Source organism: Mus musculus, chromosome 5 (genome assembly GCF_000001635.26).
Source record: "Mus musculus strain C57BL/6J chromosome 5, GRCm38.p6 C57BL/6J".
Classification (NCBI taxonomy): domain Eukaryota; kingdom Metazoa; phylum Chordata; class Mammalia; order Rodentia; family Muridae; genus Mus; species Mus musculus.
The window spans coordinates 106,897,737-106,910,254 of record NC_000071.6 but is presented as its reverse complement, the minus strand read 5'-3'; the positions used below and the strand labels follow the sequence as shown (position 1 = coordinate 106,910,254).

Sequence of the window (12,518 nt, the reverse complement as noted above, 5' to 3'; positions counted from 1 at the left end):
ACCAATGTTAGAATCCAGCAAAAGCTAGGCTGGCATGGTAGCCTGTAATGGAGCTAGAGAGTGAAGATGGAGTCACCAGAGCAAGGTGACTTAGCTAGAATAGCCTGAAACAGTAAGCTCCAGTTATAGCAAGAGAATCTGCCTCAATATATAAAATAGAGAGCAAGGGAAGACACCTGAGGTCAACAGCTTCCAAAGGAAGGAGGCAGCCAACCATTAGCCATGACACCTGTGAACTACATCAACAGCTAGTGTGGTACAATAGTCTTAAGGGTGCAGTAGTGGCATGTATACCTTGGAGCTAAAACATCTCCCTAATTGGACTTATGATCCACTCATAACAGAGAAATCATGCTGGTACTGGAAACATAACTAACTGCTCAATGATAGTGAAATCATGGATCTTAGAGGAGATCCTACAACTACCACTTTACTAAGCCAGCACAATCCCTGGCAACATTCTAAACATTTGTCCTTTCACCTACCGATAAGTGTAGTTTTTACCCTTAACAAGGAAACATCTTTGTAATAGACAGAGTCCATTACAGAAAACCACAACCAATCAAAATGCAGATTAGTGGAGTTCAATCCCAGTGGATACACTATAAAACACTCCCACACCTAAGGCTCAAAAAACATTGCAAAAGAGAAAGCATAGACTGTAAGAACCAGAGGATCGGAGTATTGCCATGAGAGTGTGTCTCCTAGTAACACTGGAAACTATAAAGTTTGGGCAACATGACTACCCAAACATGAGGTGAACAAGAATCATATCAATGAGCATGTCAACATGGATGAGGAAAAGTCCAGGAGGCCTCAACCCTACAGGAAGAACTATAGGCAACTGAGGAGAGCTGGGAGTAGGAGAGATGGTCTTCCCCAGGGAAGAGCACACCAGATGGTTGTCCTGTGCCAAACAGTCAGCCTTGAAAATACACGTACAAGTAACATTATATGGACTGAGTAGGTTACATTTTAGAATATAATATGTATATTATATTATTGTACATTATATAATATGCATATTTTATACATTTTATAATATAATTATATACAATACTATATAACATTATATTATATTGTATAATATGTATTTTATATTCCTAAATATACGCATGAAAGAACAATTAGAGAAAAAGAAGTCATGAATTTAAAGGGGGTAGAGAGGAATAGGTGAGGAGTTGGAGGGAGAAGAAGGACAGAGAAATATAATTATATCTCAAAAATAAAATTAAAAACCTTATCTGGTTATCTGTATGATGGGGTGTTCTTTTGTTAGAAGCATTTTGATGGTTTAAAGCTATCCTTTGAAGAATTTTAAGGATTTTTCATGTTATAGTAGCACTCTGATGTGGTTCTACTATTTAGATGTCATTGTTAAGTCTATAGTTGTTCACGTTGGTTTATTTTTTTTAACAATTTAATATATTGCCAAATTCACTGATCTTCTGTACTTTGTTATTTAAAAGTATGTGTTCAGAGTAAGCAACAGAAGAGTTTGTGGATTGTTTGGACACATATATGTAACCAAGGTCTTTTCTACTGGTGCTTCAGTTCCTAAATAATGACTCTGAGACTTAGTTATATGTGAATAAATGCCTGGGTTATAAGCTTGGGCATGATCCTGATTGGCTTGTAACTATATAACCCATTTATTCTATTTTATGTGTGCCACATGGTTAGTTACCTCTCCTCAGTTTCATATGTCTGTCTCCTCACAGTCTGGGGAAATCTCTAGCATATTACTATCTCCCAGAGTCTGTCTTCTGTCTGTCTCTGTCTGTCTGTCTCTGTCTCTCTCTGCTGGAACCCCTACCTTCTATTTCCTGCCATTTGCTAATAGGCCATCAGTTTTTATTGACAGGTGATGCTTCCACACAGTTTCCTAGCCAGGCAGGAGGCTAAACCCCTGTAAAAGAGAGCTAGTAAGGAACCAGAGCCTCCGCACATGCCAGCAGACAAAAAGACTTCCCAGAACTGGGCCTGATAGGTGCCCATGGACATGTTGAGGCTCAGCTCTCACAGGAGGACAAACAGATCAAAGGCTGGCAAGGGCAGCCTGCTAGCCTTAGTGGAGGGGGCCAGAGCTAGCTACCATAAGCACGTGCTGGCCTGAGGAGCTTGCTGATGCACAGGAACCCGGAAGAACGTCTGCCTCCTCAGAGTCTGGGCAAATGTCTTGCATATCACTATGTCCCAGAGTTCCTCTCTCTCCTGGAACTCCCACCTTCTATCTCCTGCCTTTTGCTAATAGGCCATCAGTTTTTTATTGACAGGTGATGCTTCCACACAGTACACAAGAAATTCTCTCTACACGTGCTTACAAATTCTTTCTTAGTATTTGACTCCAATTAGATCCTCAGGACAACACCAACTCTTGTCAGACCTCTCTGGCGTCAGAGCTGCAGCCTGCAGTTGTGCCAGCAGACATCCTTCAGGATAAGAGATAAGAGCAGCACACTGCTGAAAGCCTGTGGAGCAAAAGACACATTTGGTTTTGAGTGTTCAGTGCTAGTAGACGATGCATCTACCAGCTGAGGTTTATTTTGCACTGGGAGACTGAATCTATGTCTACTCTGTTTCAAAGATTCATTTTTGTGACTATAAATTGATGTAGAACTATCTAATGAGAGAAAAGACAGCATGAAAGGCCTCTCTTAGGCTTGTTATAAATAAATATTTTATATGGAAAATATTCCTTGAGGGAAACTGTTATTCTTTCAAAAGCTGATTGACTGTCAAACTCTAAATTTTATTTTTATTTTGTCACATATATATCTTCATATACATGTTTCAAATATATTTTTAAAGTTTTTATTTTCATTTGTGTGTATATGTGTGTCTGCTCTGTATATATTATGACAATATTATGACATGCTGAAAGTAAAATGAAATAATAATTTAGAAATTAACTACATGGTTTAATAAGTGCAAACATACATTAACTTAGGCACTGTTGTGAGCTTGCAGAATATACCGATTAAGAAAAGAGGTTTTTGCAATGGGAGGTAGGGGTGAGTTAGAGCTGAATAATTGTGAGAAAAGGTAAAGGAGAATGAAATTAGGACTGTTGGAATTGAAGGCTCAAGATACTGAATTTAATAAAATATACAGGGAAGGCCTTCTTTATTTTTTTTCACAGTCTAAACTGTATTTTTTATTTAACAATATGTGAATTTTCAATTATGTGCAAAATACAAAATCAAATATAATGATGAAATTCAAAAGAGAGGAAAAGGATGGAAAAGGCTTTGAAATATTCAGAAATTATATATTATTTAATGACTTTTCTCAAAGCACACAAAACTTCCTTGTTTCTTAAGCTGTAAATAAAGGGGTTTAGCAGAGGAATCACAACTGTGTAGAACAGAGAATACATTTTATCCTGGTTTTCACCTGGTGTAGACCCATGACTCACGTACATGAAGAGGAGGGTACCATAGAACAAAGAGACAGAGAGCAGGTGAGAGACAGAGCAGGTGGGCACTGCAGGTGAAGAAAAGAAAGCTTTTCTTTTTTTATTAGATATTTTCTTTATATACATTTCAAATGCTATCCTGAAAGTTCCCCATTACCCCCCCACCCACTCCCCTACCCACCCACTCCCCTTCTTGGCCCTGGCATTCCCCTGTACTGAGGCCTATAAAGTTTGCAAGACCAATGGGCCTCTCTTCCCAGTGATGGCCGACTAGGTCATCTTCTGATATATATACAGCTAGAGACACGAGCTCCGGGGGATACTGGTTAGTTCATATTGTTGAAGGCCTTCTTAATATGGTGAGATGTAAGCCATAAGGTGCAAGAGAAGGAAATTCGAGGGAAAATGAAGCTTAAAGGCATGTCATGGCAGGTACATGGCCAATGTTTCTGAATAGTAGAGTCCATTATAAATAGAGGGGGAGAGTATGAGGGAAGGTCAGAGGATCTGAAGTCAGAGCAATAAAGGGTCATAGGAGATTGAAGGGAAAGAGTTGGGAAATAGGATGTAGGGTCTTATAACCATTTTCTTGGAGGGAAAGGGGGAAATTTAGACAGAGAAGTCATATAAATCTGATGTAAACGTTTTAAAAGCATTACTAGAACAACCCTTGAGTGCTTAAATGCCTTATAAAATAGTTGTTAGACAACTGTGCTTTCAAATGTATTTTTAAATTTTTAACATACTTTTATTTGTATGTGTGTGCCTGTATATGTAGGAGTTTAAGGGTCACTGAAACTAGATCACAAGTGTTTGTAAATTGCCTGCTGTTGATGCTAGGATAGAATTTGGATTCTCTGCAAGAAAACAAGTACTCTTAACTACTAAGCCATCTTTCCACCTTCTAATAAGCTCTAAATGCCCCAGTGATAGAAACTCATTCTTTTTTGGAGATTTCTAGATCTAGTAATACATTTTGCATATAGTGGTAATGACTGTGTGTGATCAATTGCAACTTCATTAGAAGACCACCATTAAAAAATCCCTGAGGCTGGCAGCAGTCTCACCTTAGAGCAGTGGCTTGCAACCTTCCTAATGCTGGAAGTTCCTTCTGTTGTGGAGACTCCCAACCATAAAACTGTTGTGTTGCCACTTCATATCTGTAATTTTGCTTCTGTTATGAACCATAATTTAAGTATCCGTGTTTTCTGATGGTCTTAGGCAACCCTATGAAGGTGTCACGACTGACATGTTGAGAATCATTGCTGTACAGACTAGGCTAATTAATTACTCTTTGTATCTTATTGCTATCTTTAAACTTTCTAAAAGGGGAAGGGTGATTCAAGTTCATCTTATTAAGCAAATATGCATAATGAAGGGATTCAAGATTAACTGACCAGGAATACATTTCCACTAATGACATGCAGCCAAAATTAGCAACTAATAATTGAAAATTTGAGCACTAAAGAAAATATAAAAATTGAGTGTCTTAGTTAAGACAAGAAAAGAACAAACTAAAAATAGTTCTGATTGCCATGTCTCCATATATTCAGATCTTCTTCATTCTATTTAACTCTCAAGTTATATCCCTTATTTAATCTTTTGTTTTCCTACAGGAATTTTACAAGTTCTCTTTAGAATAAAGGAATGTAGAAGCAGAGTAAAATAATTTCCATTTTTTTTATTTTAAAAAAGTCTTATGTATGAGTATTTTGCCTACATGTTGTACCACATGTATACCTTGTGTTTGAAGAGGTCAGAAGGGGGTATCAGATCCCATGTAATTTGAGCCACCATGTGAGTACTAGGAATCAAACCCAGGTTCTCTGCAAGAACAAATGTGCTTAACTGCCTAGCCATCTCTCCAGCTCCCATCCATTAACTCTTAAAATGCTTAATTAATAAGATACCTTATTACTATAAGATACTATGAGGGTCAATAGCACCAAAACTGAAATTTTAAATTAAAAGTAAACATTTTTAAATTCTGAAATATTTAACTCCTTAATGTTATTCTAAGCGGCAAAATTTAGAAATATATTCAAAGAATTCCCTTACTTCAACTATATACAATCCAAAGCCTTTGATGATGTAAGTATCTTCCACTTGTTTAATTATCTTCCTCTTCTCACTAGCTGTGGTCTTGTATGCCTTAAGAGATTAGAAAATACTTAAGTGAGTGCATGAGTCATATAGGGAGTTGGCTTGTATTTATTAAATTTATAAGAATTTCATTGAAGGGTAAAGGGATGACTTTGTCTTAGGGCCAGCATATCTTTTTGACAGAATCGTACAGTATGAGAAAATGTGTTGTTCTTGAGGTTGAGATGAGAGTTCTAGAGCAGGACTACACGTAGGAATCAGAGAGGTCAACATGCTTGAGCCAATAGTCCTAGTCTTCTTAAAGCACATTTTTCTAGAAAATGGAGAATGTATAAAAAAATTCTATATATTTATAATTGTTCAATTTTATCTCAGCTTCTTTACACAGATAGGAATTTTGTGATTTGTGCCCCCACTGGTTCTGGGAAAACTGTAGTGTTTGAGCTAGCGATAACAAGATTGTTAATGGAAGTACCATTGCCATGGCTAAACATGAAGATTGTTTACAGTAAGTATATATTATAAAAATTATGATTAGTTATAATTAAAGATTGAAGTAGAAACAATGTTATTACAGGGCATAGACAGTATTATTTGGTATTAAAAACATTATTTAGTTATGGTGCTCTGACTAAATCTGTAAACAGCACTTTACCACTGAGCACTACCAGCCGACAAATTCTCCCCACACTATTGGGGTTTTTTGTGTGTGTGTGTGTGGTGCTAGACATTGAGCTCCGCACACTATTGGGGTTTTGTGTGTGTGTGGTGCTAGACATTGAGCTCCGCACACTATTGGGGTTTTGTGTGTGTGTGGTGCTAGACATTGAGCTCCGCACACTATTGGGGTTTTGTGTGTGTGTATGTGGTGCTAGACATTGAGCTCCGCACACTATTGGGGTTTTGTGTGTGTGTGGTGCTAGACATTGAGCTCCGCACACTATTGGGGTTTTGTGTGTGTGTATGTGGTGCTAGACATTGAGCTCCGCACACTATTGGGGTTGTGTGTGTGTGTATGTGGTGCTAGACATTGAGCTCCGCACACTATTGGGGTTTTGTGTGTGTGTATGTGGTGCTGGACATTGAGCTCCGCACATGCTCGGAAAGAGCTTCACCACTGAACTATAACTCTAGCCCTCTGCACATTTTAATAAAGACACGCCACAATTGGTTTCATCTCTTACATTAAATTTGAAATGTTTTTCTAGAGTTGAACATAAAAAATATCTGAATCAAGGATTTGAACTTTACATTTATTAAAAGAGAATAGTCAAAATGAACAAATAATCATATATTTTACAATTTTAGAAATTTACATAGCAACATCTATTCTCCTTTTTATGTGTGTATTTTGTAAATGTCCCCAAAATAGTATATGCATACAATTTGGAGAGATAACTAATCACAAAAGACTGTCCATGAAAGCAATAATCTCTTGCTGCTCCATCTCTCCCCGTCTAGAGATTGCCTGAGCAATCACTTATGTTTAAATTTTTAGTTCTTCTTGGTGATTACTTTTATAGCTTACTAGGTTTGTATTGTTAGTTTTTATTTTATCAATATTACACAGCAATGTATGTTTTAGCTTACTTTTATTAACCAGACTTAAAAAAAACATTTTAAAATTACACTAGTGTTCAAAATAAATATATTATTTTAGTGGCACCAATAAAAGCCCTTTGTAGTCAGCGGTTTGATGACTGGAAAGAAAAGTTTGGACCAGTAGGCTTGAATTGTAAAGAACTTACTGGTGATACAGTAATGGATGACCTGTTTGAGATTCAGCATGCAAATATAATTATAACAACTCCAGTAAGTACTATTTACATTTCATTACTTACTTGAAAATATTTGTCTTCATTCAGAAACATTATTAAAAGGAAACACAAAGTGCAAGCATGTATTTTAAATGTAAACAAAATGATAAAAGTACTAGCATTCAGAAAATTGAGAGAATATCTATAAATAAAAAGGTGGACGAGAAACGACAACATATGTGAACAACGAGTAACAAACCAATTTGTAATTGTGGATAGTTTATAGTCATATTTATCCATTATATTCATTTGTCCACGTATGTATTATAGGAGGAGTACCTTGATAGGGCTTAACAAGGCATAATTAGCAGCCCAGAGAGGAGGCTTAGCGGTTGAGAGCACTGCTGCTCTTCCAGAAGACCTGAGTTTGATTCCCAGCACTGACATGGTGGCTCACACCATCTGTAACTCCAGTCTCAGGATGTCTGATGTCCTTTTCTGGTTTTCACAGGCATGCATGCATATGTGGCATAGACATATGTTCAAGCAGAGTATTCACACACATAAAATATGAAGAGATTGTGACTTGTGGTTAAATCAATACATATATGGTTAAATAATTAAATTTCGAAGACTGAAGACTTGGTACTTTAAGACTCTTCAAATCATTCAAGTAACTTTTAATCCTCATCTCTTTGGGAGATTTTTAAAGACTCAACCAAAACACTGCCCTTTGTAATATGTTTGATAAAATTTATCAGTGTCTTAATAAATACTTTAAATACTTGTGGTTTCTTGTTAGATTAAACTACTTGTATTCTCTTCTGTAGGAGAAGTGGGACAGTGTGACTAGGAAGTGGAGAGACAACTCTTTTATCCAACTGGTTCGACTGTTTCTCATTGATGAGGTAGTAAACACGTTCACTTTCAGAGATAAACACAGATGATATTTAAAAGGATAGAAAGAAAAGACATTTTAATAAAATAATGTATTTAGTCCCTTAAAAATGTAAAATGCTTACTTTTTCAAGAAAAAGTATTAATATTGTGTATTTTAATTGACTAAATAAATTTTTAGTTTTATACCTAATTATTCTCTCTTGATTTCTTGCTTAGGTGCATGTTATTAAAGATGAAAATCGTGGTCCAACTCTTGAAGTTGTAGTTAGCAGAATGAAAACTGTACAGTCTTTATCTAGGGATTTAGAAAGTGCCAGCCCTGTTCCAGTGAGATTTGTAGCTGTGTCTGCAACAATTCCCAATGCTGAGGATGTAAGTCAGAATCTTCACCTGCTTCACCTTTTATTATTTGTGGGATATTTAGTCAATTTGGTCTCAGAGAAGTTGATATTTTCTGTTGGTCACTGTATTAGTTAGGGTTTTACTGCTGTGAACAGACACCATGACCAAGGCAAGTCTTATAAAAAACAACATTTAATTGGGGCTGGCTTACAGGTTCAGAGGTTCAGTCCATTATCATCAAGGTGGGAGCATGGCAGTATCCAGGCAGGCATGGCGCAGGAGGAGCTGAGAGTTCTATGTCTTCATCCAAAGGCTGCTAGTGGAAGACTGACTTCCAGGCAACTAGGGTGAGGATCTTATACCCACACCCACAGTGACATACCCATTCCAACCAGGTCACACCTATTCCAACAAGGCCACACCTTCAGATGGTGCCACTCCATGGTCCAAGGATATACAAACCATCACAGTCACTTAATAAGTTTAGTAGGAAAGTGTATGTAGAATATTATTAGTGCCAGATCTCATTGACATAATAAAGTTACAGCCATAAAATTTGATAACATTTAATAAAATATTTTTAGTACAAATATGTTATTTGCTTTTATCTAAAATTCATAGTTTTACCTATATCAGGCACCTTATAACTTGGCTAGTAATGTGTCGTGTATGATTTGACAGGACAGGATATGCCCAATTCTCATGAAAACAGACAGGAAAGAGAGGCTATTTAAGAGAAAACACATATACACACACTCACACACACACACACACACACAGAGGAGGCAGTTTTTACTGGGAGAGTTTTATAGAGACAGGTTGCAGAGAGAACAAGCTAGACACAGGTGAAGAGGGAACGAGTCAGAGAATGAAAAGGAGCCAGAAGATTAGAACACATTGCCAGAGTTATTTTGAGGCCAAGCAGAGCCAATCAGACATGCCCATGCTGAGAGAGAAGCAGATTGAATTAGTCAACTTGAAGAGTAGTTTGAGCTAGAACAGCTGAGTTGACCACCCAGCCAGAGTTCAGAAAGAAATAGAAAGGGTGAGTGTATTCAGCAATGAGCTCAGAGGCTGAAAACATTCTAGGCCTAGATGGGATTGTATGGAGGGTAGAAGCTTCCAGGACTAGGCCTAGGTTAGCTGACAGAGGCAGTAAGTCACGGAGAGGACAATTACTACAGGAGAATAAAAGATAATAGTTGTTTGCACTATTATACTTTCTTTTTCCACAGCTGAGGACCGAACCCAGGGCATTGTGCTTGCTAGGCAAATACTCTACCACTGAGCCAAATCCCTAACCCCACTATTATACTTTCTATAATCATGTATGACTTTTCTTTAATTCCTAAGCAAACTTTTCACTTTATTATATGTATATTATATGTTTTGCATGCATGTATGCTTGTACATGCTTGGTATTCTTGGAGGCCAGTAGAAGGTGTTGGATTCTCTAGAACTAGAGTTACAGATACTTGTGAGCTGCCATGTGGGTACTAGGAATTGAACATAGGTTCTCTGGAAGAGCAGCCAGTGCTCTTAACCTTTGAGCCATCTCTCCAGGCTCTTAAGCAAACATCTTATAAGCTAGTATATATAGTCTTACTTTTCCTCACTCCTATTTACTTCCCAGCCTATTATGGTTTAGGTAATACTTAGAAATTACTTTTGTAAATAGTTGCTATATTGTCTCTTCCCTTGGCAAATTTTGTTTTTATTTTTAAATTTCTTATTCTTAAAGTTACGACTGGTTTTGTTCATGTTCAAGAACAATATAGAATGTTCATTATTTTAGATGGGTAGATATGGGGTATAGAGGGCACACAGACAAGCACTGGAGAAGCCAGAAGAAGTCAAACACGTGGATTATCTTTTCAAAGGAATGAGGTGCTTAGGTGTTTTTCTTGGGATGCTGGGGCAGAGTGTACTTTACAGCCTGGTAACCTTTACTATCTGTGGAGTCAGGCTCCACTCATTCTCCCAGAACCTATGCTCTGCTTTCCTGGACTCTCTCCACCTAAATCTTGAGAATTGGTTCTAGGCCATGAAAACCCATCCTTATGAGTGGTGTCATGTGTGCTTTACAACAGCCTTAGTGACTTCTGTGTTATTGTAGACCAGGCCAGGCCAATCCTGACACCCACAGGCATTATGTTTACCTCAGTCATTCTCCCTAGATCCTAAATCTTGGGCACTGTTTTCTGAGTCAACAGTACCCATCTTTGTGAAAGGATCCAGTTATCCTTTGTAAAGAATTTCGGTGTAAACATGTCTTAAATTTGCTGTTTGCAAGGACCATGCTGATCATGATCCACAAAGGTGAAAATGAGAACTCAGTTAACATTGACTTCATTCACCTGGATCAGACCTGGGGAGTTTAATGCCAGGCGGTTCATTGTCAGCGTAAGTAAAACACAGTGCAACCACTTGCCACAGAATCAGTAACTGATGAGTAATTCTAATACTGCGTCTGAAATGTGCTTTTGGCACTGCCATCTCTTGAGAGTTTATTTGGGGTCTGGAGAAATGAGTCCGAGGTTAAGAGCACTTCCTGATCTCCTGGAGAACCACAGTTCAGTTGGTGCACCCATGTCAGGACCCTCACAACTGAGTCCAGGTCCAAAGGATCTGATGCACTCTTCTGCCCCTGCCCCCCACATCTTTATTCTTTGATTACAAGACCAACATAAGGCAGTCATTGCTTTGTTACTGTGTTGCTAATGTTTAGGGACATTCAAAAGTTTCGGTCATTTTCAGTAGTTCTGAACAGTAGCCAGGACTTACAGCACCACAGAAACTTTGATTTTTATGAACAAAATTATTTTAATTCTAGTTTGGGCTCTTATGAGGGAACGTAAAACAAAATACTAATGGCTAGTCAGAACTCTACCATATGAAAGGACTTATAGTCCTGAAACACTGATATTGGTAGCATTTACTAATGCAATGTTAGTGAACTATGTAATGTTGAAAAAAGATGGTTTGATTAAATACTTTCAGACCATGACTTTAAAGTGATACAATTGTGTTATTTTAGCTATAGAACTTTACTAGAAAAAATGTAATGTACATACTTCTGGGTTTTTTGTTTTGTTTTTATTACAGATCGCAGAATGGCTTTCAGATGGTGAGAGACCTGCTGTATGTCTCAAAATGGATGAGAGCCATAGACCTGTGAAACTTCAGAAAGTAGTCCTGGGTTTTCCCTGTAGTAGTAGCCAAACTGAATTTAAGTTTGATTTGGCCCTCAACTATAAAGTGTACAGTGTTATTCGAACATACTCCGATCAGAAGCCCACACTTGTGGTACGGATTCTTAGTTGCTGGCTTGGGGAGTGATGTTCAGTTTTTAACCTGATTGATATGTAATTCTCTGATGTATTTTCAGTTTTGTTCAACAAGGAAAGGTGTGCAGCAGGCTGCTTCTGTTCTTGTGAAGGATGCTAAGTTTATCATCTCTGTGGAGCAGAAACTACGGTGTGTGCAAAAGGGGAGGACTTTTGGGGATCGCTTAGGTGAAGTGAGAACATGACGCATCCCTCAACCTTATCTTCAAGCCTAGGTTTCTTATGTGTACAATAAAAATAACAGTGGCTTTATGGGTTGAGTGGGAAAATGTAAAAGTGGAATTGGAAACAAAAGTGTAGGTGTGGGGGAAGGGGGCCTGGATAGTTGTAAATAACTCGAAGCCTCTGCTTGCTGGGCGTGAACAGAGGTCACATTGTGCTGTCACCTTTAGTCAGAATAAGAAGTGACAAGTGTGTCTTCTCGCTCAGACTAATGATGATGGCAGTTTGGAAGGTGTGTGGAATTCTTTGTGCTTTAAGAGGTTTATTTGCATAGACTCTGTGTTTCCTTACTCTGCGTCTTCTCTGTGCTCTTAGCTGAACTTATCCCTGAGAGACTGAGATATACAGGCTGTGGGCTCCCTTAGAGCCAGGACACATACCACCCCACCCTTCACTCTCTACCACCCTCTTCTGCCCACAGTACAGTTG

General features: G+C 37.9%; 1 protein-coding gene and 1 pseudogene across 26 annotated transcripts in view; one reads left to right on the top strand and one right to left on the bottom strand.

Moving 5' to 3' along the window:
- Nucleotides 1-12,518, top strand: part of Hfm1 (HFM1, ATP-dependent DNA helicase homolog) — an 86,520-nt gene that overhangs the window by 16,458 nt on the left and 57,544 nt on the right. For 18 of the 26 annotated variants that reach the window (XR_003955664.1, XR_001784709.1, XR_001784708.1 and 15 more), the window contains 7 exons: nucleotides 5,439-5,509; nucleotides 5,897-6,029; nucleotides 7,182-7,333; nucleotides 8,109-8,186; nucleotides 8,395-8,550; nucleotides 11,626-11,826; nucleotides 11,909-11,997. Coding sequence is in view for 18 of the 26 variants with exons in the window: in XM_030254592.1 (XP_030110452.1) it covers nucleotides 5,439-5,509; nucleotides 5,897-6,029; nucleotides 7,182-7,333; nucleotides 8,109-8,186; nucleotides 8,395-8,550; nucleotides 11,626-11,826; nucleotides 11,909-11,997 (880 nt within the window). In the remaining 8 variants the exon portion in view is untranslated. Of the gene's footprint in view, nucleotides 1-5,438; nucleotides 5,510-5,896; nucleotides 6,030-7,181; nucleotides 7,334-8,108; nucleotides 8,367-8,394; nucleotides 8,551-11,625; nucleotides 11,827-11,908; nucleotides 11,998-12,518 lie in introns of those variants that run through there. The other 8 variants (XR_003955667.1, XR_001784710.2, XM_030254598.1 and 5 more) reach the window with 3 other exon arrangements.
- Olfr719-ps (olfactory receptor 719, pseudogene) lies at nucleotides 3,275-3,487 on the bottom strand (annotated as a pseudogene).